General features: G+C 37.9%; 2 protein-coding genes across 7 annotated transcripts in view; one reads left to right on the plus strand and one right to left on the minus strand.

The window, feature by feature from the left end:
- CP (ceruloplasmin) overlaps window positions 1-18152 on the plus strand; it is a 33273-nt gene extending 15121 nt beyond the window's left edge. For 2 of the 5 annotated variants that reach the window (XM_085588118.1, XM_085588120.1), the window contains 8 exons: window positions 545-684; window positions 1152-1280; window positions 1850-1956; window positions 2662-2878; window positions 3486-3625; window positions 4047-4209; window positions 11646-11752; window positions 14102-18152. In XM_085588118.1, the coding sequence (XP_085444244.1) occupies window positions 545-684; window positions 1152-1280; window positions 1850-1956; window positions 2662-2878; window positions 3486-3625; window positions 4047-4209; window positions 11646-11752; window positions 14102-14197 (1099 nt within the window). In that variant the 3' untranslated portion in view covers window positions 14198-18152. Of the gene's footprint in view, window positions 1-544; window positions 685-1151; window positions 1281-1849; window positions 1957-2661; window positions 2879-3485; window positions 3626-4046; window positions 4210-5278; window positions 10889-11022; window positions 11251-11645; window positions 11753-14101 lie in introns of those variants that run through there. The other 3 variants (XM_085588119.1, XM_021544922.4, XM_021544923.4) reach the window with 3 other exon arrangements.
- HPS3 (HPS3 biogenesis of lysosomal organelles complex 2 subunit 1) lies at window positions 173-26382 on the minus strand. Of its 2 annotated transcripts, XM_021544924.4 has the most exons (17): window positions 26085-26382; window positions 24692-25186; window positions 23200-23386; window positions 22148-22233; window positions 20280-20472; window positions 19930-20011; window positions 17876-18030; window positions 16244-16352; window positions 15852-16033; window positions 15310-15487; window positions 14458-14688; window positions 12612-12797; window positions 11244-11432; window positions 10596-10703; window positions 10031-10237; window positions 8653-8743; window positions 173-7493 (listed from the first exon to the last, which is right to left on the minus strand). In XM_021544924.4, exons 1-17 carry the CDS (start codon window positions 26305-26307, stop codon window positions 7366-7368), a joined length of 3030 nt encoding a protein of 1009 aa, XP_021400599.3. In that variant the 5' UTR covers window positions 26308-26382; the 3' UTR covers window positions 173-7365. The 2 variants fall into 2 exon arrangements, with proteins under 2 accessions (XP_021400599.3, XP_021400600.3); XM_021544925.4 differs by lacking the exons at window positions 16244-16352; window positions 17876-18030.
- Between the last annotated feature and the right edge of the window lie 230 nt (window positions 26383-26612).

The raw sequence follows: 26612 nt of genomic DNA on the forward strand, positions 1-26612 counted from the left end.
CTTTTTTCCTTAGTTTGATAGTACATTTCTCTGCCCTGTATACCAGTGTACTCTGACATAATTCTAAGCACAAGTAATATGGACTATGCTGTTACCAGATTTCCCCCCCATTTTGCGTCCAGCCCTCATGATCTCTGCAGAGAATCCTTCCCATTTAATGTCAGCAAGGCACTTCAGCTTTACAAGTTTTAGCCTTTATTTCAGACATACACTGAAGTTGACAAAGGCTCTGTTTTTCAGTGTGCAAGTTGCTGTATGCCTTTGTGCAATTTGAAACATTTGCCAGGGCAAGCATACAGCATTTTTTGCAAGTACCATACACTTGATCTATTTATAGTGGGGTTTTTAACCTTCTAAAGGGGAACATCTCAGCTTAACAAGAATGTTTTCATGTTGAAGATACTAGCAGTTTATAAGATTACTCTTTCAGTTTATGAGATTACTACTTCTCTTGAGCCAAATTCTTGCTTGAGAGTTAATTGACATACCTGCAAAAGATGTTCTAAAATACATTAAAGAATGCATTTCTTTATTCTTTTGGCAGCCCTGGCAATCCATTTTTAAATAAAGATGACAAATTCATTGGCTCAAAATACAAAAAGGTAGTATATCGTGAGTACACCAATCAGACATTCAGTATCCTCAAAAACAGAGCAAAGGAGCAGCAGCACCTGGAAATTCAAGGTAAAGCCATCATGTTCAGTTTTGAAAATGCAAAAAATGCAGTCACACAAATCAAAATGTACTATTTGAATAATATTGAGTACAGTTCTATCCATAAAAAAATTGCCTCAATCTAAATGGAAAACCTACTTGGAACTGCTACTTTTACTGTAGTGCTTTCCCTGCAAGATAGCATTGCTTGCTCTACAAGGAAAAAAACCCTTTTGGTTTGCTGCCTAGTCAGAGATCCTAAGCCAGCATAAAACTGGGCAGCAACATCCAAACTGACTTCAGATACACAGCAGGTGCTCAGAACTTGAGATATAGAGGCCTAACTTTAACATCTCAAGCTGACATGTCATAGTGAATATTATACAGTTTTCATCTGAATTATAAATCAATGTTGTGAATTTGAACACAACAAGCTGGCTCTCTGTCTGTTCTGATGTTTTGTAAAACCAAATTAATCTTTCTTTTCAATCCAACAGGACCACTGCTTGTGTCAAATACTGGAGATAAAATTACAATAGTTTTTAAGAACTTAGCATCAAGACCTTATTCTATCCATGCCCATGGAGTGAAAACAGACAGTTCTGTTGTTGCTGTAACTAACCCAGGTATCAAATCACCCCTTTTTATTTCCAGCAGGTAACATCAAGACTTCTGGTAAGATTTAGCAAGCTTACAGACAGCAGGAAAGACATAATTTTTGTTTGTCTTGCCTCAAGTTCTTAAATTTTTGATGCCAATTATGACAAATATTTCTACAGTTCAAATGACTGCTAATTATTGCTGTGTATCCTAGTCCTTGACTGATCAGTAATTCTTTGACAGTGTGGCTGCACCTTTCATGAACGCAAACAGATTTGGCTCCATAAGGAAAGCATAGCTTATGCTATTACTTCTCAGTTTCCTCTTACAAAGATTGTATCTTTACAAAATATACAATCAACTGTTAAGTATGGTGAATTGGACAGTGCAGACACACTCACACACACACAATACCATTGTCAGGAAGAATCAGGGATCTGCAGAAGGGGCCATCAGCTAGCCAGTGCAGTAAATGGGAAGGGGAACTTCAAGAAAAATATAAGCTGTAAATGGAAATAACATCTGCTACATGATGACCACCTGTAGGTCAGCACACTGAAAACTTCAAAAATTAATTGATACTTATTTAATTCAGGTGATACAAAAATATATGTCTGGAAAGTCCCAGAGAGATCTAGTCCTGGAAGAGGAGATTCACATTGTATTGCATGGGCATACCATTCAACAGTGGACATTGTTAAGGTATATTATTAATATCAGTTTTGTTTGTGTCCCCAACATAGTCAAAGGAGATGAGTTTGAAACTTTTTCTGTTTTCTCTGACAAGCTATTTCCCCTATTATTATACCTTTGAATTTATGTTTCTTGAAGGCAAACTGCAAGAACATCAGGGCAGAAATTCAATGCTACAGACATTCATGGTTTTGCTTCCTTGTTGTTCTGCTGTTGGTATAGACCATCTCACATTCCCTTCTTAAAGCTAGCACTTTATAGCTTGCTCAATATCTAATCAGTCATTTGTGGGAAAACTAAAATGCAACTATGAAACACAACTCTGCCATTTTTTACCAAGTATGAATTAGCTTAATATAGCATTTTTAATGGAAATTAATGTATTCTTGCCATTGTCTCAACAAATACAAATAGTGTCAGGAAGTATATTTTCAATGGAAATCAAGCTCAAAATTATAAAAATAGTTTGAAAAAGTAGCAGTAAATTAATATGGAAGAAATATTTATAGCAAGAGATGAAAATGAGGTAGTCTTCATTGAACTTGATTCCTGGGTAGTATCTAACAGTGGAGAAATAACTTAGTTGGACACTGGCTGCCCTTATTCCCAGATACTGACAGCTGTGAAGATAGTAAAAGGATTCCTGTATGTCATTAGAAGTACTTCTGTTTAGTTACATCTTGCAATTATGTGGGTTTTCATTTGTCATTTCAGGACACTTACAGTGGATTAATAGGCACACTCATTGTGTGTCATAGACATTACCTGCCATCATTTCATACTAAAAAGAAAGTTCAGTTTGCTCTTCTCTTTATGGTTTTTGATGAAAATGAGTCATGGTACTTGGATGAAAACATTAAAACATATTCTACCAACCCACACCTTGTTCACAAAGAAGATGAGGGATTCCTTGAAAGTAATAAAATGCATGGTATGTTTCCCAGTTTAGTTCATGTAGCTCTTCAAATTTTACAAAATTATGTATTTGAAAGTAATACATGCAAATTCAACTTTCTCAACCCCTTGAATTTCCAGTTCCAGGATAGAAGGCCTGAAAAACCTTGCTCACACTGTTTGAAAACACTGCTAATGCCAGTGAATGACATTTTTTTCACAAGTTAAAAAAACCCTTAGCAACAACAAAGCCCTCTAGTATATTCTCTTGTTGAAGTTTTAGTAAAGAAAGAATTAAAATGAAATTTGAAGTTCTGATTTGATATCAGTAAACAACTAATCTGGCTATGTTGGAAAGGCTATGTGCATCCTGAAAGCATGTCTTTGTAAAGCTTACTCTTTTACAAAGATTGATTAAAAAAAAAATCTGCAATTCCCACAGCCCTTTAAAAACTGCAATATGAGCAATGATGTACAGCAAAGAAATTTATCGTTTTCTTTCTAGTTTATCATGTGCCCTCCAAAACCATTACTTTTGTTTGGCATTGGCTTTCAAATCTTTCAATCTGTATTGTATTAGAGATAACAATACACAATACACAAAATCTTATCTGCTTTTTCTGTCTTACTTTCCTTCTTTTTAGCCATTAATGGAAAGGTGTTTGGAAATCTGCATGGCCTGACTATGCACGTTGGAGAAAATGTCAGCTGGTATCTGATGGGAATGGGCAATGAGGTAGACATTCACACAGTACACTTCCATGGCCACAGCTTTGACTACAAGGTATCAGATCTTTTTCACTTATTTCTTGCTGTGCTAAGAATGACAGGTACGTCAAAAATCAAGGACTGCTACCTATGGTGAAAACACATATTACAATATTAAGCAGGGCTTTTACTTTAACCATAAGGGTTTTATGCCTCAATCCAGTATTTGATCAACCATATCTGAGAGAATTCTGGCAGAGAATATCTGCCAGTAGCATTTGCTCACTGGTAACCTCAGAAGTTACTTCAACAAGATAGCTGTGAATTTTTCATGGCTATGGTAAGACAAAAGCTATAGTTTTCTTTCATTTCCACTTAGTTGCTAGTTTATTAAACTTTGGAGCAGGAAGTGGATGTACAAAGTGATGCTTCAGTAGAAATGATACACAGAAAGCGTGTTTAACAGAGTTTAACTGTTGCTTCTTTTTGTCTTGAAGCAAACAGGGGTTTACCGGGCAGATGTCTTTGATCTGTTCCCTGGGACATCTCAAACTGTGGAAATGACCCCAGAGAACCCTGGAACCTGGCTGTTACACTGTCACGTTACTGACCACATCCACGCAGGCATGGAAGCGACCTACACTGTGCTCCCAAAGGAAGGTAAGAGCACCTAGCTCAGTAATGCTCATTATGTTTTAAAATGCACAATGGGGCTCACAGACACCACAGCATACTTATAACCAGTTCAGGCACCCAGCAATATTCCATGTCTAGAAGCCAAGATGTTGCAGGCGACCTGGTCATACTTCCCTCTGCACTGCTCAGGAAAATGTAGTTAAAGGACTGGATGACAACTGACTATTACTTCAACTTACCATCCACGAAATGTGACAGATTTTTTAATTTAAAAAGAATTCTTCATGAGAAAGAGTACTTCTGTATCCAAGTGTCAGTAGTGACAGATTTCATGTAAATCTTTGTTCAAAACAAGGACAGCTGCTAAATACACCTGAAGTACTGAAAAACTAAAGTAGTGTTTACTTTCTCAAGGGCATGTTGTAGCTTTAAGGACACTATTACCTTGGTCTAGCAATATCACCAGTGAAAAATCTTGAATTTTGAAGAAAAGTTCTTATTTCTAAAAAGTTAATACAATTTTTAAACCATCATTTTTCAGTACTAAAAAGACAGTGCATAACAGGTATTCAGAGAAAGAGAACAGTAGAAAGAGTTCAAAATATGTGATGTATATATATATATAGCCATATGATTTACATTTATAGCTATACTAAAAAAATACAGAATGCATTGTTAAATAGAAAATCTAATTATATTTGATGAACCACTGGAATATGAAACAGAACCTAATTCTATTTTATAAACATTAAAACTGATTTACAGAGTATGTTATGTCAGATGTCCAGACAATAACAGGCTAATTTAAGAGTACACAGAAAACATGTAAAAACAGACTTTCAACTTGGACCAGCAGTATATTGGATTTTTTATTATTAGCTATCTAGACTGCATTAAAATGTAGTCATTGTAATTGCACTAAACTTCATTTTAATTGCATTAAACTTCATTGCACCTTAAAGTTGTTTTTAAATCTAACTTACAATGTCCAGAAGGTACTTGGATCCTCTGTGCTCATTTTGGACTCTGCTGGCCACAAGCACAGAGTATTCTTTTGATGAAATGTAACATAAAGCTATTTTTCTCCTTCTAGACTAACTGTCTCTGTTCCCAAGATTGTTCAATCAGTTCAAGTGTAAAGGCATGCCAGGCACTCAAGAATGATGAAAGCATTTTAACACAGTGATCCTCCAAGATCTACCTTAATTTCTTGGAAAATACTCTTCTGGATCACTCATCTCTACACTGTTTGGAAGATTTCGCATAGTGGCCATGGCTAAGAAAAGAACCACAGACTAAGACAGCTGAATGGATATAACAGCTTATAAATATATGTTTCTGTAAATGAAAATAGTATCTTACAAGCGACACATATTCTAGGTGATGGCTAATGCATGTTATTTAGCAGCTGAGGAACATGGAAGAGCTAATGAAATGTACATTTTTTTAAAGTTTGCAAATAACCTTGAGTAACAGCAAAATTTGGGCTATCAGTCATCATCCTGTCACATTTTACTAGTATGTCTGTAGTAAATGCTTAGAAAACAGGAATTTGGTTATCACTTTGTATCTTTTCAGTGTGAACCTATGGATATATTATTGTATAATTGAGCAGTTAACAAAATAGTTATCTCTGTTGAATTACTTTGCAATTTTATTCAGTAGTACCTCTCAAGAATGTGCATTTAAAAGATTTGGTTTTCTGTTATGAAAATAATTGTAAGGCAAAATTAGGTTGAAATCAGCCTGACGAAATGCAGATAGTGAAGGCCAAAATTTGGTGACTATGTGAAAAGCTTTGCTCTGATGACTCCTGCAGTGGAATAATTTTGCTGTTGCAGCTCTTGGCAAGGAAAAAGAAAGTGTTTCCTGACAGGTGGAAACAACAGTGTTAGAGCATGGCTGATGCTACTCAAAAATTAAACCAGTAAGAGTGATATGGTTGCGTTCCAATAACCCAACCCCTTATGTTAGATCCATGCTAAATGAGAAGGAAAAATGTATGGGACAGGCAGGGAAAGCAAGATATCTGGGCTTTATGCCTGCAAGAATGAAATTGCTTCTCTTTAACAAGCCTAAATCGCTTTGGTCTTTTTTAAACATTATACTGAAACCAGCATAATACCTATCAGTAAATTAGATAATTTTATCTGTAGCAGGAATGCTATGTGAATAAGTTAAACTACTTTTATCTCTTTTTTTTTTGTTAATGTATTTTAGCTGAAATATAGATGGTCTCTTCTGACTGACTTCTGCAGGTTTAAATAACATTGCAACTCCTGTGAAAACACTTTATAATAGAGTCACTGTCAGCTAATTAGGCCTTTAGATGGTTATGGGATCATGGGAGTTGTTGTATTTTTGGTAATTGTCAAAAACCCCAAACTACATTCATAAGGACATTGTGAACATTGTGACAGTTTATTATGACTGAATTCCCAGCTCTGAAGGAGCAGAAAGCATCTTTCTGCTCACAAGACAGACAAACATCAGTACACACATGCACAAGCACCTGAGATGCTTACCAAAAACCTTGGAAGAAATAAGGTTTTTTTTCTGGATTCATGGCCTAGTGATCCTTCAAATACTATCTACTGACTGAGCATAACAGAAGAAAGAAAATGTAGCAAGCCAACTGCAGTACATATCTTCTACTTCTCTTGGATTAATGGCCTTTTCTTGCTAAGTGCTAAATTAAAACATTTTCTGTATAACACTTGCCTGGGTATGTAACTAAGATGAGAGAGCAGCAGCCTGATTCTGCCAGCTAGAATTCAAGGAAATGTCTGTGTTGCAATATCAAGTCAGTTGGACCCAATTCCACTTGGAAGAGTAAGGCACTCCCTTTTACGCATAAAGTTAGACACATGCCTGAGCCTGAATTCCTCCCTAGGTCAGTGATCCAACTAACAAAGATTGAAGACTGACTTTCTGCTTTACTTTCACTGAACACTGTATGTTCAGTTGTACTGTAGAGTCTGTATTTCCTAGCTGCTTTGGCAGAATTAGCTTCAAAACAGATTCTTTGCCTCAGGAAACAGCTGTCCTTCAGTAGTTGATGCAAGATGTATGTGAAGGAAGGCACACAGTATCTTATAAGCAATTATACTGCTTGTTTCATTTACTTTTTTATTACAGCACATTGTAGTTGAGTGGACAGCAGGTCCACAGATCATTATTTTAGGTCACCAGCTTCCTCTGGCTGCAGTGAAGAAGATGTGGTATAAAAAATGCTGCAGTTCCATCTTCTGGCAGAAGACTGAGGAAATCCCTTAGCTCCAGTTCCATTGCAACAATTGATAGAGTTTCTGCTCAGAGCAGGGGAGAAAATATTGTTCAGGTATTTTGAGTTTAGAACAAAGAAAAAAAACCCAAAGTATTAACAATGTAATTATTAATTAAAGTCATCAAATTATTTAAGTATTACAACTGGAATGACATTTGAGACATGGCCATTTGTGTACAAACACAACTATGGGAAATCTACAAAGTAAACTGAAATTATGACTTTGATCAAAAATACGCCTCTATCTTGACACATCAGCTCTACACATGGCACTCTTATGAAGCCTGATCTAGTGTTTCATATGTTTTGTATGAAATGCAAAGTAAGCCCTAGAAATCTTATTAGTACGCTAACTCAACACAATCTGTAAAACTGGATGCTTTGCAAGAAGTTTCTCAGACCAAGCCATGTAATGTTATGCTCTCATCCAATTACAACACAGTTACTGCGTGAAAATAAATCCAAAGAAAAACTGCTGGCACCAGAAACTATAAATTTACAAGAACTGTGCTGCACAATCCAACCCCACAATGCTGTTTTTCTCAGGCATTCCGATGTATTGTATCCACTCCAAGTATTGTCCAATACTTTGAACAATATATATGCTTTATTTAATATTCCTAATTTGTCAAAACAATCACACTGGCCCCTCAGCTATACACAATATTATTAATTATTAATTTCTTACAAACATGTAATGATAGGACTACAGAACTACTAGGGTGGATTTCTCTACTTCTAATATTAACATACTTGTTTTTTTAGTCTGTGACCTAATCATCAATACACACTTAAGCCTCCCCGTGTTATCAATAACAGCCTATTACCTAAGAACAATATAGTCACTTAGCCTAGAAAAAAACAATTAGAATTAGTTCAGTTTAGTAGGTTTTTTAGTGGTGTCTATTCCTTACCTATACAGAAAGAGTATGATTACAACAACATACCTGTTTTCAATACAAAATGAGTGCAAGATTTTTATGAGGCTACACTGCCTACATTGCAGAATTCTGTGCTAATGACCAAAAAGGTTGCTAAATTGCATTAGCTTTAACTGAAGGAAAAGATCCTCCTTTTTTCCTCCAAAGTATCATCTCAGTAGTCCTTAGTCTGAACAGTTATTAAGAATGTTAACTGTTATACAAAGCCTTCTGGAGTTGAGCTACAACCAATTGATTTACCTTTGAGTGATGAAATAAGAACAGGGCAGTCATTTCCAGTAAGTCTAGTTCTCTTGCAAAGTTCAGGAAGCAGCTTGTTCCACCACAGAGCCTAATACAGAAAACCCAACAGCAAATGTGTAAATGAACAAGGACTGGAATTAAGACTATGAAAGACCTGCTACAAATAACCTGAACTAAGCTCAGATATGTACAAATAGAGGTCAGTTATTACGAACTCAATAATTCGTTTATATAATGCTTTGAAATGCTGTGGTTTTGCATATGTTGTGTTTTTCAATCTTCAGTGTAACTTTTTTCTGCTCAAAAATCTTTACACATTGTCCCTCATACCTCTATAGAAAAAAGTCACCTAATTTGCAATACTAATGCAGTCAGAGAATTGTTTTTTTTTTTCTCAAAACAGCTAAATGTAAAGTGGTGAATAGCATTGCTCTGTCTCCTGACTTGATCTGTCTCATTCCAACAGCTGTAGCAGTATATTAGGTTTTGTGCACAATTTTGCAGACCATAGTGAAGAGAAGGAAAGGGATTTCTTTCCTCCTTTAAAATATGGTAGCTATTTTAACTTGTGTTCAGATGCAGTACTGCAACCTCACATTCTAGTCTAATGTGGGAACAATCACAGAAACTGTTTTCAGATTTGAATAAAAAACTCAAATCTGGTTCTGAATAGAGTTCTAGTACATCTGTCTGGTAGAGATTACATTTCCTGACCCTAGTCAGCAGAGCTCCATACAATTATGTATGTACACACATATGACAGAGCTGCTGTGCTGGGAAACGGAAATAAACTCCTGTAGTCCTGGAACACTAGAATAAAATCAGTTCCAACACTAAAACTGTATAGAGGCCTAATGGGAAAATGGGACACAAAGACATAATCTTTCCGCTAGTGTACTGGTACCATTCTGATTGTTAGGTCAGAAGATGTCACTAGAACACAGGAATAACATATTTAGGTGGAATTTTATTCAAGGGACCATGTTTTCTTATCAGTTAGCTTATTATTAAGATTTCACATTATAAACAATTCAGAACATAGTCAGTGAGATATGAGATAGCTTTTAATTTACAGCAGAAAAAGAACATATCATTCTTTATTCTGAGGCACTCTGCCATCTAAAAGACTATGATTTAAGTTTACCACAATGAATAGAGTAAGTGGCAAAAAAAAACTGGAGGAAAAAATATTCCATTACAATTACTGGGGGCTGAGTGAAGGAATTAAAACTCCAAGGAAGAGGTGGAACTCAAGCTAAGCAATTTACCTGAGAGCTAGGCTATGTGATCCATCCAGAGTCCATCTGTACATACAGCATTTCAGTTAGGGAAAAACCCCAAATGATAGTGAATAACTGTATTGAAAGTAGCCCACCTGACTGTCACCTTTCAGCTCATGCTGAGCGTAGAACACAGCTGCATCAGGACACCTGCTGAGTAGCTGGTCAATGGCTTCCTCGTACTTGCCCAGACGGGTATTGCAGAGAACACGGACAGTGAGGCCAACACTGTCAGCCTCTGTCAGGGGCTCCAAAACAGGCAGAACTGAAGCTATATTAATTGACTGACTACATAAAAGAGACTGAAGACAAGAAGTATTGTTTAGATTTAAGACAAACGTCGTAAAAAATGCTAACCGTAACCTTATAAGAAAAGCCCGTACTTGCTGGAATAATCCTGAAACAATACTTCCTTTAATAAATAATGCTGAAAACTGGGAAAGCAAGTTTAGAGTAGATGCAAATGTAAATACTGTTAGCAACAGAACTTTTCAGTATTTTTTTCTTCCATCATTTCAGTTGACTTTTTATTTTGACTTGGATAACTTGGATAAAAGTCTCCAGACTGCTGGAGAAAGTTGTTCACAGAAACATGAACATTTGCAGAAGGATCTAAGATATATAAAGCAGATGTAATAAGATGTAATACATGTTTCATACCTGTAATCTTGAGATGTCTTCATGGTAATCTTTGTCATATAAGCATCCCACTGACATTACGGAAGTTACCCATGGGACAATCAACCCAAAATGACTACAGGAATTAATCTATACAAGAGAGAATTAAGTTGCAAAAGAAACATTTCTGTTAGCGACAGTTCCATACGAAACTCATTGCAAGTACAGAAAATTTTAATTTCAAATACAGTAATTTAGAAGAGCACCTATCTCTTCTTTCCTGGTTCATGCAATTTAATAAAAAAATAAACTGGAAACTTCTATTTAGTACTGTATTTCAGATTTCCTGTTCATAATTCTTTAGATTTCATCATTCACACGATTTCCTCATTTAGTTAGCTTTGTAAAATTGTAAATAATCCACCTGACAAATTCTCATTGCTTTTTTTTAACCCTTATTTCTATGCAGAGCTGACTCCTGTTGGAAGTATATTTGCAAATGCCCCCATGGAGCAAAACTGGCCAAAGACAGAAACACTAATTTCTAACTGCACATCACCTTATTTTATTTCAGTCTTGCTTCTTTTAAGAGATAAACTGTCTAGAATTAAAATATTAAGGATGGTACTTGGATAGATTGTGGAGGAACCCTGCAGTCCTAAAACTTCCTCTGCATGGTTTACAACTTACTAGATCCTCTGTTGTTTTCAATGGCTTAGTCTCAGGAAGTTGCTTCTTTGATATTCTCCAAACATACTGAGAAGCAACCCTCAACAGGAGCTCCTGAAGTACTTTTTCCTGAGAGGACACTACAAGAAGAGCTTCCCAGAAATCCACCAGGAGCTGGGGAATAGTGTTTTCACTGCTATTATACAACATCTAAGAACAAAAACGACAGAAGACAGCAAGTTAGACTATGGTGATTACTAATAGCAAAAGTTAGAAAAGACAAGAGGAACAGTTTTTCACTTTTACTAGAAGCAGAATTTTGATTTAATTTTTCATTTTTTTCCTGTGATTCTATGTAATACACTGCTATGCAAATTAAAAAGTCTATTACACGATTTTAAGGAAATCAATTCTGACCAACAGATTTGATTTGTTCTTCAAGATTTACTCCACTCCCAGAAATGTCAGTGCAACTGTCAGCAAGTATTTACAGACTGCTAATGAGGATTTTTACATATGCCAATAGACATGTAAGTGTCATGAAAAGAAATCTCTATAGTCCATGATAAGATCTGCTGTGTAGTTCACCTGGGTATCATGGTAGGGACCCACAAGGAAGATGTTTTAAGATCTGCTGTGCCAGCAAAAAGAATTTTTACTTGGTTTCCAAATGGTTTTAAGCAACACCACTTGTTCTAATTGGAACTCCGTGACTTGAATCTTTTTGATACAGGTCTTTCACAGTAACAGATATACTTAAGACTGCAACACACGTACATTGAAGAACACATGTTTTAACTCAAGTGTTGCTATCAATTGTACAGAAAAAAAAAATTGTCTAGTCCCAGTTGAAAGAAAGAAAACTTCAGGGACTCTAGAAAAACTATTAGTATTTCTTCTTATAAACTGCAGACACATACTTTTCTTTCACTGATTTATACAGCTCACCAGAATATATATATGTATTTAAGCCTAATTCCTTAGAAGTATGTTTTAATACTGAAGATTTCTTTAAAAGGAAATTATGGAATTAATTTATCTGAATTCTGTTACATTTCCCTGTCCTTAGGAAGCTTAATCACTAGGAAGCCACTGAAAGGGTTCTGAGATCAGGGTATTTTCCATTCAAATGACAGGTTAAAAGCAAAGAACTTAATGGGTTGTTTTCTTGCTTTCTTTTTTTGCTCTACTTAACCAGTATTTCATTCCAGAAGGTCCAGTTTCTGACTCTGTAACCATCTATCATGACTAGAGTATCTCCACCTCTCAGCTTGCTCTTTCTGAAGAAATGCTAAAATGTGAGTGAGGGAGCAACTGAGGCTGCTTTTCTTTCCCACAACAATGTCACTATGAAAAAAAAAAGAAGCAAAAACATGATCACAGGCCAACCTTGAAAAAGGTATCTGCTTCTTCTAGTTCAATTTTACTGTTCTCATGTAAAGCCACAGTGGCAGCCACCAGTAAACCAGGCTGCATCTCCTTCAGGTGAACAGCAAACTCAGTTGGCATAGCAATTCCTTCCTTACGCTGCTGCAGGAGCCGTGGCTGCCCTATGAAGCCACAAGCCAGTGTTGTCTACAAACATAAATAGATATAAATCAGGTAAATAATTCAATATATAGGTTATTCTATTCAGTAAACTCAGTATTTACTCAGCCAGTGAAATTTAGATGGAAGCAGTCAGGGAAGAAGGCAAATCCTTTCTGCAATTCATAGAACAGGTCTCCAGAGACAGAGATGCAAACCACATTCTAGAGTAGTGACTCCTGAAAAACAGGCCTTGTGCCTAAACACTGAAAGTAAATGCTGTTGAAAGATGGAGTTAGTGTGCATAAAATTGATTTCACTAAGTAATCCAAGGCACTTGATATACAGGGTAGTTTGAAAAATCACTGGCTGACTTTTCAAGAGGCTACTCTGCAGAAGTGTGATTTTTATTTTGAAAATACCCCTGAAACAATGATCAAAATGTGCTACACTCTGTGCAACAAGAAGCTATTTTGAGTTATGTGAGTGCATATGAAGATGAGTATAACGTATTATTCCCATTTTAAAGACAGTGGAAAAATAATGCCTAAGTAAATTAAATTAATTATACAAGACATATAAGGCAGACCTAAATATTAAGATTAGCTTTCTGAAAGTGTTTTTTTCCTACTTGGAAATAAAATGCTTTTTTAAAGATGAAGGTCAATAGAACATACTCAACAGATAAGATTAGAAAGAAAGAAAATCCAACCAAAAACACTCAAGCCTAAGCCACCTTATTCTCAAAATAACATTCATGCAGTGTATGTTTGCTCACAACATGGCAATTTCACTTGATCAGGGAAATTTAGCACCTGCTGCAAAAGCAGATGGTGCTGAATTTTTGAAACGGCTCCCCACAGTTCCAACTCTGCAACTCAAAAACCAGCTAACTTTAAAAACCCTGAAGGACTTTTTTTCACCAAAGCACGATATCTAATTTTGAAACAGTTATCCATTTATTTCAAAAGTGTTCAGACTCCCAATATTCCACTATAAGAAAAAGTCTCTGTTTCAAACTCTATCACCTTTTAATATTCCACAGTCTTGATCAAACTCAACTAGAAGTAATTTACAGACTGGTCTCACACAATGTGAACATCTGCAGCAGAGACAGGTCCACTAACATTTTTGCCCCAGTGATGAGGAATTCTTACTTTGATAGCTCTGAAGTAAGTTCTGATCTGGTTTTAATAAGAGTTAAGTGCTTTGATCCCACATAAGATGGGAAACTGTATAGAGAAACTTTAATCTGTAAGCACAATGGATAAATATTCTGTTCAAGAAAAGTTTTATAATGGCTGTTTGAATACATATGGTGTTTTGATGGGCATATCACACATTAATTTCAGGTGGAGAGGTGTAGAAAAGCTACTATACAATCCTCCCATGCAGCTGAAGAGCACTGGCAGAGTTGTTTACATCCCAGTGAAACAACATCTAATTGATCAAGAATAAAGAGCTTCAAAACTTGCTTATTTTGTAAGTCTTCACGAAGACAAGACTACTCTACCTGCAGGGCAAACTGTACAGTGTATGTCAGCCCTCCATTCTACTGTTACAGTAGACATTCAGTGGAGCCTACGCAACATATCAGGGGGAAGAGGAGCGACTGGAAGCCTCTTTTACTGTAAAATGCAACTCTAAGTGAAACTATTGTCTTGGACTTTGTAAAGCATGAACAGCTCATGCTCTTGGCATACTTTACCTCCTTATAGGACTGCATTTCATGTTCATACATTGTCAGGTTTCCCATTTTCAGAGCCAAGAAAGCCTTAGTAAGTGTCAGGACCACTGATGGCATCATCTTTTCTACCTCCTGAAGGTACTTCACAGCTGTCAAAGGACATATGTTTCTCATGCTGGGACTGCAAAGGATATCAGGCAGCTGCACAGGGTCCGCAAGATAGAATATCTGGAGAACTTTATTTCCTGATTCCTATTGAAATAAAAGCCATTTGACAGTTTAGATATTTTCAGATGTACATTCTTCTGTGGCATATAAAAGTAGTGCAGTTCTGTTGTTTTGTTTTTTGTGGCAGGTTTCGTTTGTATTTTTTGAAAACAGACAAGTTCATCTTAGCTATCAAATCACAGCACCTTTCCTGCCCCTCTCCTCCCTACTGGTAAAAGCAAAGGATTTCTAAATGGTAGTGATTCTGGCTTGCTAGGAGAACATCTACCACTAAAACGAATTGTATTTAGCAATCTGTACAATTTAGCAATGATCAAAGAAACAACTTGATTTGCTACAGAATTGAAGATGACAGAAATTTGAGGCAGGGCTTTCCTAAACAGAAGTGTCTCTGTGCAAGTGGGAACCAGATCATAGCAACATCCATAATAGCTAAACCTGTAAGATGTTGCTTGAGCACAGTCCAAAGCATCACAGGTGCTGCTGCTAGTCAACAAAAGTGGGAAAATAAAAATAATGTGAAAAATAATAACTGTAAAACTAAAAAAGCAGCTCAGCATTTTCAAAGGAAAAGTAATATTTGATACACAATTCTTAAAATCAGATCTAAATTAGCAGATTACAAATAAACCAACTTGTTTCTACCTTACTTAATTCTTCATTTGAGTCTTCATTAAGAGAATGAGTTAAGTAAAATATAAATCCTCTCTCATATGTCTGTATTTCATCACCTTCTGAAACTATCCTCTTTAAAACTTCAGTCATGGATAAACCTGACATTCTGTAGTATGGCAAAGCAAGGTGGTAATCCTTTGTGTCAAACCTGAAGGAAATAGAGAGGAAGGAAAAAATAACAAAACAACTAATGGCAATGCTTTTGCCATCACTCTTTGTAAGAACTAAAACCACATCAAATGAAATCACAGGCACATCAGTTATCTGCATATATTATTCATATTCAACGTAATTATGTTGAATTCAACATAATTCTGAATAATTTAATTCTGTTCAATGACAATAAAGAAAACCAGAAGAAAGGACTAGATTAAGCTGATTTTGTTAAACAGAAAGTTTTGTATTACATATGCAATACTAATGTAAAATAGCAAAGAATTATGGATTTCCAATTTAAGGTTACACTACTGGAAACACAGCTCACCTATGCTACTTTGACATCTAAAACATACCTGCTGTAGCAGTCTCCTAAGAAGGCGCAACTTTCTCTGAATGCTCTTACAAGATCTTCCTTCTCATCTGATTTAAGGAAATGAGGGTCCATTATAGCTGCTCTGACCAGTAAGTGAGCCTCACTTAGAAGATGGATGCAGCTCTCAGTTTTAACATTTTCGTAAGTTCTACTATATTCTACCTAGAACAGACACAGCATATGCTTAGGCTGCTGACAAAAATTAAGAATATACAGGAACAATTTTAATGAGGACAGCATCGGTCTGAAAAAGGATTATGGGCTATTCACAAGAAATATATTACACCATATTCAACAATGACATGAATCAGAGATTAACTAGCAGTACTTATTTTTAGTTAGCAAACAACAAAAGCAGGAGTTGGGCAATACCATTTCTCTGTAAAGCTGAATTGTTGAAACAGTGTTTATAATATATAAATTCCAACCAGGCTCTGACTCAGAATTTGTTCTGGATTTGATGCTGTCAGCCTTTCTGGAACTAGAGAAAAGAGTTGAGTTGTCAGTGTTGAAATAAACACTATGCAACCAAAAAACCCACATTCATTTTGTAATTCAAATGAATAAATAGATATGTTTGCAGACTAGTAAGTGCTGGAGATATAAGCTGTGAATTTAAGTCATACTGGCTAATAACAGAACAGGCAGGGATAGGCATGTTCACACATAAGAGTCATCATCAGAACTGCCCACTACATCTTCTGTGCTTAACACAAGGGAGTATCAGGAATCATAGAATCATCAAATGGTTTGTCTTGGACCTTAAAGATCATCTAGTTCTAACCCCCCATCATAGGCATGGGATGCCACCCACTGAACAGGTCAGACTGCCCAGGGCCTTATCCAACCAGACCTTGAACAGTTAAGTAATTTAAATTAACTGTTTAATCTCCAGTAAGGATTTAGTGCATGTTTGCCCCTGCAGCTCTATCGAAGTGTTTGCCAACACATGGCATGAAGAGGCATCAGAATACTTTTATTCTAAAACTTTGGCTTGGTCTATAAAGCCCTAAGGTTAAAAACACTGTAAGAAAGCAGACTCTTTTTGTTCCGTTTTTAGATTTTATTTTACCAGTACAGATGTAAAGATGTTTACATCTTTATTTTCAAATGATTGTGCTATGTAGTAAGCTTAGTATTTATCTATTACATTCTTTACAGAAGGCAAAAAGTGTATCTTCTTCAAATGCCATTCTGACAGAATATATGAATACTCAAAACAATGCAACTGGCAGAAAATGTGCTTTATACAAGAAAACTACAGTATTTTGAATGGTCATTTTTCCTGACAGGCTTCCCCTTACCTTCTTGTGAATAATGTCTGCTCTAGACTTTACGAAATACTGGGTCAACTAACTCCTCAATCAACTAAAGCTGTCCCACTCTTGTTAATTAACTTAAACTGACTTTAATAAATGTGGTTCCTGAATAACTGCTTAGAACAGCTGCTTAGCTGTTTAATGAAAAGCCTTCAAAAATGGAAAGGGAATAGCAAGTTCCCGGGAAACTTGTAAAAAGTCACAATTACCTCTGGCTACACACAGGCTACAACTATAACTTGGGGCAAAGTCTGATCAACTTTTGTCATGGATAACTACAGTGATGTTCACAACTTTCTTGGCAAGAACCTTTAGGCAAAGATAAGGCATTTAATTTTGTGCTGCAACGTATTTTGTAACCTGAAGCTTTGGCACTACATATTTTTGGTACTCTACATTTTTTCTCAAGATAAATATTTTTTTAATTCCCAGGATAAATTCTTAGCAATGTTGTTTTAACATTTTCTTGATTTCAGGCATTTGTGACTTTGTGCTAATTTCTTCTGTGTCAGTAAATACAATAGAGTTGGAAAAAAAGCGTGACTGCTCTTCTCAATCCCTTAGAAGGCAATTATTTCTTGAGAGATTTTTAACAGAGGAACCACTCTTAAATTTCAATATCCACAAATTCAGCACCATACACAGAGCTCTATGAACCAGCTCCCTAAAAGACACAAATCCTTACAGCATTCTTCTTGTAGGCTTTCTTCTTTCAGTAATATCTTCTGTGTCTGCCTTAGTCAAAAGAATTATATGGTTTTTGAAATGACAGATAGCTCTTGGTCCTATAAAAAGCTGCATTCTTAATGTACAGACATCCAGTGTGACAGATGGACAAGCCTATAAAGAAAAGTGACTGTTTTGTAATTTCACTGTACATACATTGAGTTTTTCAATAAATCAGAAAAAAACTAACCTTTGTACAATGATCTGACATTAAAAACATTCACTGGCTTTCCTAACTTTGAGTGATTCATTTAAGCAAGAAAAAAAATACTCATAAAGGCCTGACAAGAATCATTTAATAATGAGTGAAAAAAAATTATTTCACTCTTCAAAGCAACTGCATAGTTTCAGCTATGTTTCTCAAAATAACTGAACCTGAGGTAGATGCCTAACGCAGAAAACTTTATCCTGATTAGTCTGAATTTGGCCACTGGTTATAAAAGATTTGATTTCAGTTACTTATAAAAAGCAATTACAGATAGAAATATTATATTTGCTTGCCTATTGTTACCTCACATAGCCAGTATTATTTTCCCAATTTGTTCCATATGCACTTTTTAAGTAAAACATAAGCTATCATCTAAACTAGACTAAAAATTGAAAAATGCAGCCTCATTTGCACAGAAATATTCTAAATTTACAGCTTTAAAAAGACAAAATACTACATTTACAAATTAATATACATAGTGAAACAAGACAACACAGCGTTACATGAGCAACCTGCTTTCTGAAGACACCTCAACATTTCTTTTAAGAGGTGGAGGCCTACAGTGGAGGTCTGGAGGCTCTAGACTGCCCTGGGCTAGTGAGATCCAGAATGAGGCAGCTCTAAACCTGATTTTAAAAAACAGCAGGAAAAATAGCAATGGCAAATAATAAAAATAACCACCGTAACACTTCCAACTCCACAGTGGAGTGTGTAAGAACTAAAACCACATCAAAGAAAGTTGCAGGCACTTCAGTTATCTGCATATATTGTTCATATTCAATGTAATTCTGTTGAATTCAACATAATTCTGAATAATTGAATAATTGAATCTCACACTGGGGCAGGGATACCCATGAGGGAACTGGCCCATGAAGGACTCACACCAGCACAGGGACACCCCTGAGGGACTGTAGCCCATGGAGGGATCCATGCCAGAGTGGGTGGGCACACTGTGGATGGCAAGCTGCAGCACAGAAATCTGTGTATCATCACAATTCTCCAAAACTCCTACAGGCACAGGAGGCAGCCTGTTGATTGACTGGAGGAACTGCAATGGGTTTAAATGTAACCCACAGTGAAAATGCAGAAAGCTGAGACTAGAGAATGGACAGGAAAGATTGTGTCATGTGCTGGTATTAGCAATCCAAAGCAGAGAATACATGTTTGGCTCTTGAAAATTTTACAAAACTTCTACTGTCCTATGGTTTCTTTGTATCTGTTGCCAACATGCTCAGAAGAAATTCTTAAATACTACCTTAAAATACACCTCCATCTATCTTTCCTACTACTTTTACTAATGTGTATCACAATCTTTACATTCCATAAGTTTTTACTGATAAGCAATTTAAGGAAGGGGTAAAGTTTAGACCTCCAAAGATCAAAAGTCCTCTTCCTAAAAAACATGCCCTAAGTATCTGGTGGCAGACTTGTTTGATTGCCTACATGCCTCTTAGAAAAACTGGTTTTTCAAGGACACCTAAGAGAGAGAAACATCACACAATAAAAGAAAACTCTGCACCTTTCGTTCAATTTTATACAGAAAAGTATGGAATTTAGCTTTAAAAAGAAGTGATTTTATGGTTTTTCATGTTTTTGAAAACATTCTATAATGGTCTAAAATTTTACATGGCAATAATAGATTGTTTCATTGAGACACCTGTAGACCACCAAAATACAACAAATACAACATTTTGGATGTTATTTTATTGGTTCAGCCACCAGAAATGAACAGGATTTCAAACCCTAAGTCAAATAAGTGCCATACCACTACCCCCACTCTATCAGTGAGGTAATGAGAGGTGTACCTTCATGGTCGTGTCAATATATGGATCCTCACCACGAGCTGCTGCTGCACTGCATCGCACTGTGAAGCACTGCAGGTTCTGACTAGAGGAAAAGAAGAAAACACAAAAATGAAGAAAAGAAATTATGATGTGCAAAAGTCAAGTAGCCAAGACTACAGTTAATCAGCTCTTTTTCCTTTGAAGAAATGGACTTAAAACCCCAAGCAGGAGGGTATGCTGAACTAGCACATTAGCCTGCCCAGAGACTTCAGGAGGCTATGAAGGATGTATCAGAGGAGGAAAAACATTGTAAAAGGACAGCAGCACAGAGAAACATAGTAATACTATCAGCAAAACCATAAGCATAGTACCTTGTAATGACGTGCAGGAACTGTGGAGTGAGGACTGCCTGCTCTGACTTCTCTGAATATTGGTAAGTAGAAATTAGTTCTACTAACTTCCCAAGAGAGTAGAGATATCCAACATGAGGTAAAGAGAAAAAGCAGAAGAGACTCAGAAGTTTTCTCTTGTTCTCAGTTTCCTCATAGGCTGTTGCAGAAATTCCTACATTAACAATGAGAAAGGCATTTTGTGTACTTAATAAATAAAAACCTGGCAATTCCATTCCAAGCTTGCTGCTTAAAAGACAGAATCAAACCTGCCCAAGATGCAGACTAGTTTTCTTAGTAGCTAGGAAAAAGAAGTTTTATATGAAACTCAGTGCACATGTCAAAAAATTGTATGTAATCTCATTTGGAAGCATTTTCACAAAAATATGGACCTAGCACCTAGTGAAGAAATTCTATAGATGTAACAGCATTAAAGAGTCCTAAATTCACCAGAACTAAGCATCCAGGGACTGAAAGTCTGATCTTAGACAATTACTTTTGAGTTTGAATGAATGCTCATCCAGAGCTGCAGCTCACAAAAAAGTAGGTATTACTTACAGGAAGGAAAGGCTGGAAATGACAGAATTTATTAGGACGTCACTTTACAGGCAACAGCTGTGATCATATTCTACAGACCCTCTTATCAAAGCCTGTAAATCACACAAGAGCTTAAGACAGCTGGAGTTAAATGGCAAGTAGCTCATTCTTTTCAGTCAGTTGCAAGTAAATGAGGCATCACTACTTAGCAGACAGCCAACCATCTCAAACTGAGTGAGGAGTCAATAAAAGTCAAGGGTCAAACATATCCTGGGAGGCATCAAGCACAGCATTGCTGGGGAGGCAGGGATGGGATTGTCCCACTCTGCTCTGCACTGGGGCAGCATGAGTCCTGGGGGCAGTTTGGGACACCATAATACAAGAAGGATATAAACCTATTTATTAATTAAGGGAGGGCTAAAAAGATGGTGAAGAGTCTGGAGGGGAGGCCATAGGAGGAGTGGCTGAGGACACTTGGTTTGTTCAGCCTGGAGGAGACTGAGGAGAGATCTAAGAGCATTCTACTTCCAGTTCCTAAGGGAATGAAGCTGTGTCAGGGGAGGTTTAGATTGGATATTAGGAAAAAGCTCTTCTCCCAGAGGGTTGTCGGGCACTGAAACAGGCTCCCCAGGGCAGTGGTCATGGCCCAAGACTGCCAGAGCTCAAGGAGTATTTGGAAAATGTTCTCAGGCACTTGGTGGGATTCTCAGGGTTCTCCTGCACAGGGCCAGGAGTTGGATTTGATGATCCTTGTGAGTCCCTTCCAATCCAGGACATTTTATGATTCTATGAAATCTGACTGCTAACATATAGCATTAAATTCTTCCATGGGTCTTTTGGGGCTTGAGCTAGTGAACCCCTAAAATCTGCATTCATCCCTTCCAGTTTTAATTAAGGCCCTTCAGAAAGCTAACCAGTATCTTAGTGATTATTAAGGTTTACTATTTGATTTCCTCAGCTGAGTGGCAGTCTAGTATCTTGTAACACGAAGAAGAATTTTATTAATTCAATGTAAAGAGTAACTGTTTCGCAACACAAAAGTTATCATTAAAGAACTGATAAAAGCTGTTTTAGTCACACTTATGGTGCACTGAATTAATATTTTAGGTCAAAGTTTATGTAGAACTTGGCAGAATTAAAAGATTTTTTTGTTAATAGAAGTTCAGTTTAAATCATTGAAAAAGGAGAAAATATCTCAATTTTAAAACAAATCATACAGAAATCACACAGTGTATGAAAGAGGATATGCAATGAAGCTCTTTCTCAAGCCTCCTGTGACACAGCCCATTGTGTATTAACACATATCCATTTACCTGTCTGGTATACAGGAAGCAGTTGAACAGAGTGCAACTTTGTCTCTTCACAAAAACCAAAAGGCGACTGGTCGGGTGCAAAACGTCTAGGAAAAAAGTTCAAAACATCATGGGACTGAAGTGAAAAATTATGATGATATACTTTGGCACTGGCTACAAGACACATAGCTCATCTTTTAACACTCAACAAAAATGCACACTCCTACTACCAATGCCATTAACAGCAATGACAAGAAGCACATAGCACACCTAGATAGAACTCTATTAATAAGAGTTCCTACAACCTAAATCCTCTCTCTCTGTTTGTCTGCAAGATGCACATCAAAGTTAAACATCACTGAAGAGAAATCCTGCAACTGATTTTGACCTCAATTTAACCTTTTTTTTAACTCTTTCTTTTTAGTCCACTGAGCTATATGGAACATCATGCCATGTCCAACACTATTTTTTTTCCTACTATGTGTTATCCTTTTCCTTGCTTTGCTTTGGAATTCACTGTTGGACCCTGGCATCAATTCTTCCTCAGCTTTTGATAAAAATTTTGGTGAAAAAGGAAGACTAAATTGGCTTCCTGAGGAGGGGACCTGGAGACACAGGTGCTGAACTTTTCTCCTTGGGATCCTGAGAAAGTCTCAAAGCTGTGCCAGGGGAGGTTTACACTTGACATGAGGAACCATTTTCTTACCAAGAATGGAGAAACACTGAACAAGCTTCCTAGAGAGATGGTTGATGCCCTAGACCTGCTGCTGTTTAAGAGACGTTTGGACTGTGCCTTTAACAATACCCTTTAACAGTGGCTCACCCCTGAAGTGGTCAGGCAATCACACTAGATGATTGCTGCAGATCCCCTCCAAGTGAAATATTCCAAGACACTGAAAAATGGACTTTCCTCAGTATCCCATATTTTCCTCTGTTCAAAAGAAACGCCAAACCTTATAAAAACCCCAGAAGTCAAAATATCAGGAGTTTCCTTTCAAAAAGACAAAACACACAACACCGTTTGGTTTTTTGTAGTAAATTAACCCACAAAAGGGAAAATATGTCTGTAATACCTGAAGAGCAGATACTGCACTTGGAAGTGCTTTGTGTCTTCTGTAGGTAACTCTGTGGATTCCAGTGTGACAGGTATCTCACATAGCTTACTTTCTTCCCCAAGCAATTCCACTGGCTTTTGACATATGATGAACTCATCTAATTCAAGCTGTAAAGGATGTGTTGAAGGATTTTCATCTTTCACACCTGAGCAATGAAAATGCCATCTTAATTGTTCAAACCATTCCATGCAGCAGTAAGAAAATAGTATGACAATATCAATTAAATACTCCAATTACAGCTACCCTGCTAGTATTGGCTTCCTCACACCACAAAATTTTGAAAACAGTTGTACTAAAAGATGGGAACCATTCCTATTTAAGCCTCAACAGTCTGAATACTTAAGAGTCAAGAATTCTGGAAAAAAAAACCTAACAGGTAAACTGTTCATTAGAAGGTGAGTGAAAGGCAACAAGTGCTGCAAATGGCTGGTCACCAAAAAACGTTGACTTTTGGCTGAAGAGGTTTTGAGAAGGCAAAGGCTGCTATCACAGGAAGTTGTGTTATCTTCACCTAACTTAAGTCTTGGAAAGCAAATCCTAGTAACACTCAGAAAGTAACTGGAAATTTTCTATGTATTTTTTAGTAATAAAAAACCTAGGGGCAGGACACCATCATCTGAGAAAAGACCCATCTTCATTCAGTGAAGAACACTGCATTTATATTGTCCCTCTCTGAAAAGTCTTATTTACTTGTAAATTTTTTCTAGGTACAGTTTCCATTTCTAAATGACCCTCCTTTTAAGTTTCTTCAATTATAAAGAAAGGACCTTCCTAAGGTTTGCTGGTGTTAATCTGATACACACATATATGTTTGGAAAAGTGGGAATTGATAACTGATTACATATGTATTGATATCTTGCAATACACAGGAATGAAACTACCTGAGTACATATATTTCTGGGATTTCTAGAATTCTAAGATAAGCCCCTCAATAAGATAAAGGACTGAAAAAGGAGAATTTGCTTGATTATGGCAGGTTTCTAAGCCTAACTGTTAAAAAAGTACAGAGACATCACAACAGAAACATTCTTAATTGTGTAAGCCAGTTACTTAGGCAGTGACACTGATAGAATAATTTCCCTAAACACAGCACACTGAACTACTACTACTTTAACTTGGCCTGTTGTGGCACCCTAAAACAGGGACCTAATTCTGTGTCTGCAGAGGATAGTACAGCCTCTAAAGGTAGAGCATGATGGCATATTTGTTTGAAATGTTACCTCCAACTGCAGGTTGGTACAACTTTTCATGTTCTAGAATATTTAGCTGATAGTCAGCAATAGGACAATCTGGAAATATTTTATGAAGGGCAAAGACCTTGTTGAAATGCCTTCAGTAGTTCAAGACGAGTAGTTCAAGAAAGTAGTTCAAGACTACTTTCAGAACAACGGGAATCAATTATCAGATTCTTGGAGATTAAAAAAATTAAAAATTTTATTTCAGCACCTACCTCCATCCACAACCTTTTCTGGTGCACTTACTCCCTGAGCACATCGGTCTGTCCTGTCTGCACTTCGCTGGACCAGTTCCAGTTTCAGGATTAGAACATCCAGCTCCGTTGCTATGGCTATATGTCTGGCACAAAACGCAACTTCGGCAGGAATGAGGTTATCAATGTGCAAAATTAAGGAGCGTTCAAAATCTAACAGAGTCAAATTCTGGTTTATGACACGGTACTTCAAACAGAACATGACTAGTTTATTCTTGCAGCCCACAAGAAGATCTCCATTCACAGGACAACATGAAATGCACAGTGGAGGATCTGAAAGTGGCATTTCAACAACTGACATCTGTTCTTTTAAGGTTTCACTGTATGACTCTTCCATCTTGTGACCAACCATCCGGACACACACACGAGAGCTCCCTGCAGACATGCATCTCCAGTTCGTATATGCTCTTAGGAAAGTTGCTTTGCTTTTTTCTTCAATTGTCACCAGGTAGTCTCCTTAAAAGAAAGCAGTCATACTGATAGTCATTAAAAAAATAGATGACGGTTTCTGAGCTCTTTATCTGCTGTAGTACGCTAGAAAGAACATCTTCAAGTCACAGCTCTTACAAAAAATTCCAGAAATAGTTTTCACCAATTTTCCTCTAATTGAATACAAAGTACAACTTTCTTTTCTGGGTGGTACACAATTCACACACCACCAAAAGCAAAGACTTACAGATGTAGGTCCAGAGTAACTCCTGTATGAATCCTCTCTGTTAATTGTGACTGCATACAAAGTTCCCTCCACCTCCCCGCCGTCTCATACCCATTAATGAGGAAATATTTTGGTTTCTACAGACAATGGAAAACAATGGACCAAGCGATTCATGAAGAGCTGCGGAATGGGCTGGAACGACCACCCCACTCCGCATTCTAAAAACAAAATACAAAAACAAGAAAAAAAATGAAACAAAAACAAGAAAAAAAAAAAAAAGAAAAAAAAAAAAAAGCAGGGGCAGGAGCACAGACCGCAACCGAGGCGGAGGCAGACGACGAAGGGAGATGTGGCTCCCAACCTCCCTGGACGCCCGAGCGCTGCCGGCGCTGGGAGCGGCCCCCGCTTCCCTGCCCGGCCCGCAGGACATCCCGCTCCGCCAGGCGCGCCCCACCTCAGGCTCGGTAACAGCCTGAGAAAGAGCCCGAGGGAGACGTGGGTGGGAGGGCCAGGCCTTCCTCCCGCAGCAGCGCCCGAGCGACTTCGCTCGCCGCCCGCCTCCGCAGGCCCCCGCCCCCGACCCGGCTGGCCTGCCATCCCCACCCAGCGGAGCCCCAGGCCCGCTCCACGCACTCAGACCTGACGCGTCCCGCTGTCCCCGGCTCAGCCCTCACGGACGCAGCGATGGCCGGGACTCACCTGCCAAGCTGTGCGCCATGCGCAGCACCGGACCCAGCGTGGCGAAGGAGCCCAGGGCTTCGCAGCGGCCCTGTTCGCGCACGGCGAACACCTCCACCCTGCAGCTGGCCGCTGCGCTGGCCACGAACAGCACGTCTTGGCCGCAGCAGAAGTGCGCCGGTTCTTGCTTGCAGGGCACTACTCGCTGCGACCCGAATGGGTGCAGGTTGTAAAGCTGCACCATGGCTTCGAAAAGCTCCGCCGCGGCAGAGGAGAGCACTCGCAGCCTGCCGGGCGGCGCCCAGCACTTCCGCGCTGCGCAGAGCCACCTCCCCGCGGCGCCGTGCGGGAGGGCTCAGCCGGCAGTGTGGCTCCTCCAGCACAGCTATCCTCCTGCGAGGTTCCGTGTGCCCTTGGCGTGACTCAGTTGCTGCGTGAGCACCCCCAGGAATCCTCCGTTATGGCAGAGCAGTACACTGGTGGAGCTCTCGAGTGGGAAGAGAATCTGGAAGTGATCCATGAGAGTGGGAGACGGAGGATGGGGGACGG

This window comes from Lonchura striata, chromosome 9 (genome assembly GCF_050655825.1).
Source record: "Lonchura striata isolate lonStrDom1 chromosome 9, ASM5065582v1, whole genome shotgun sequence".
NCBI classification, from domain to species: Eukaryota; Metazoa; Chordata; class Aves; order Passeriformes; family Estrildidae; genus Lonchura; species Lonchura striata.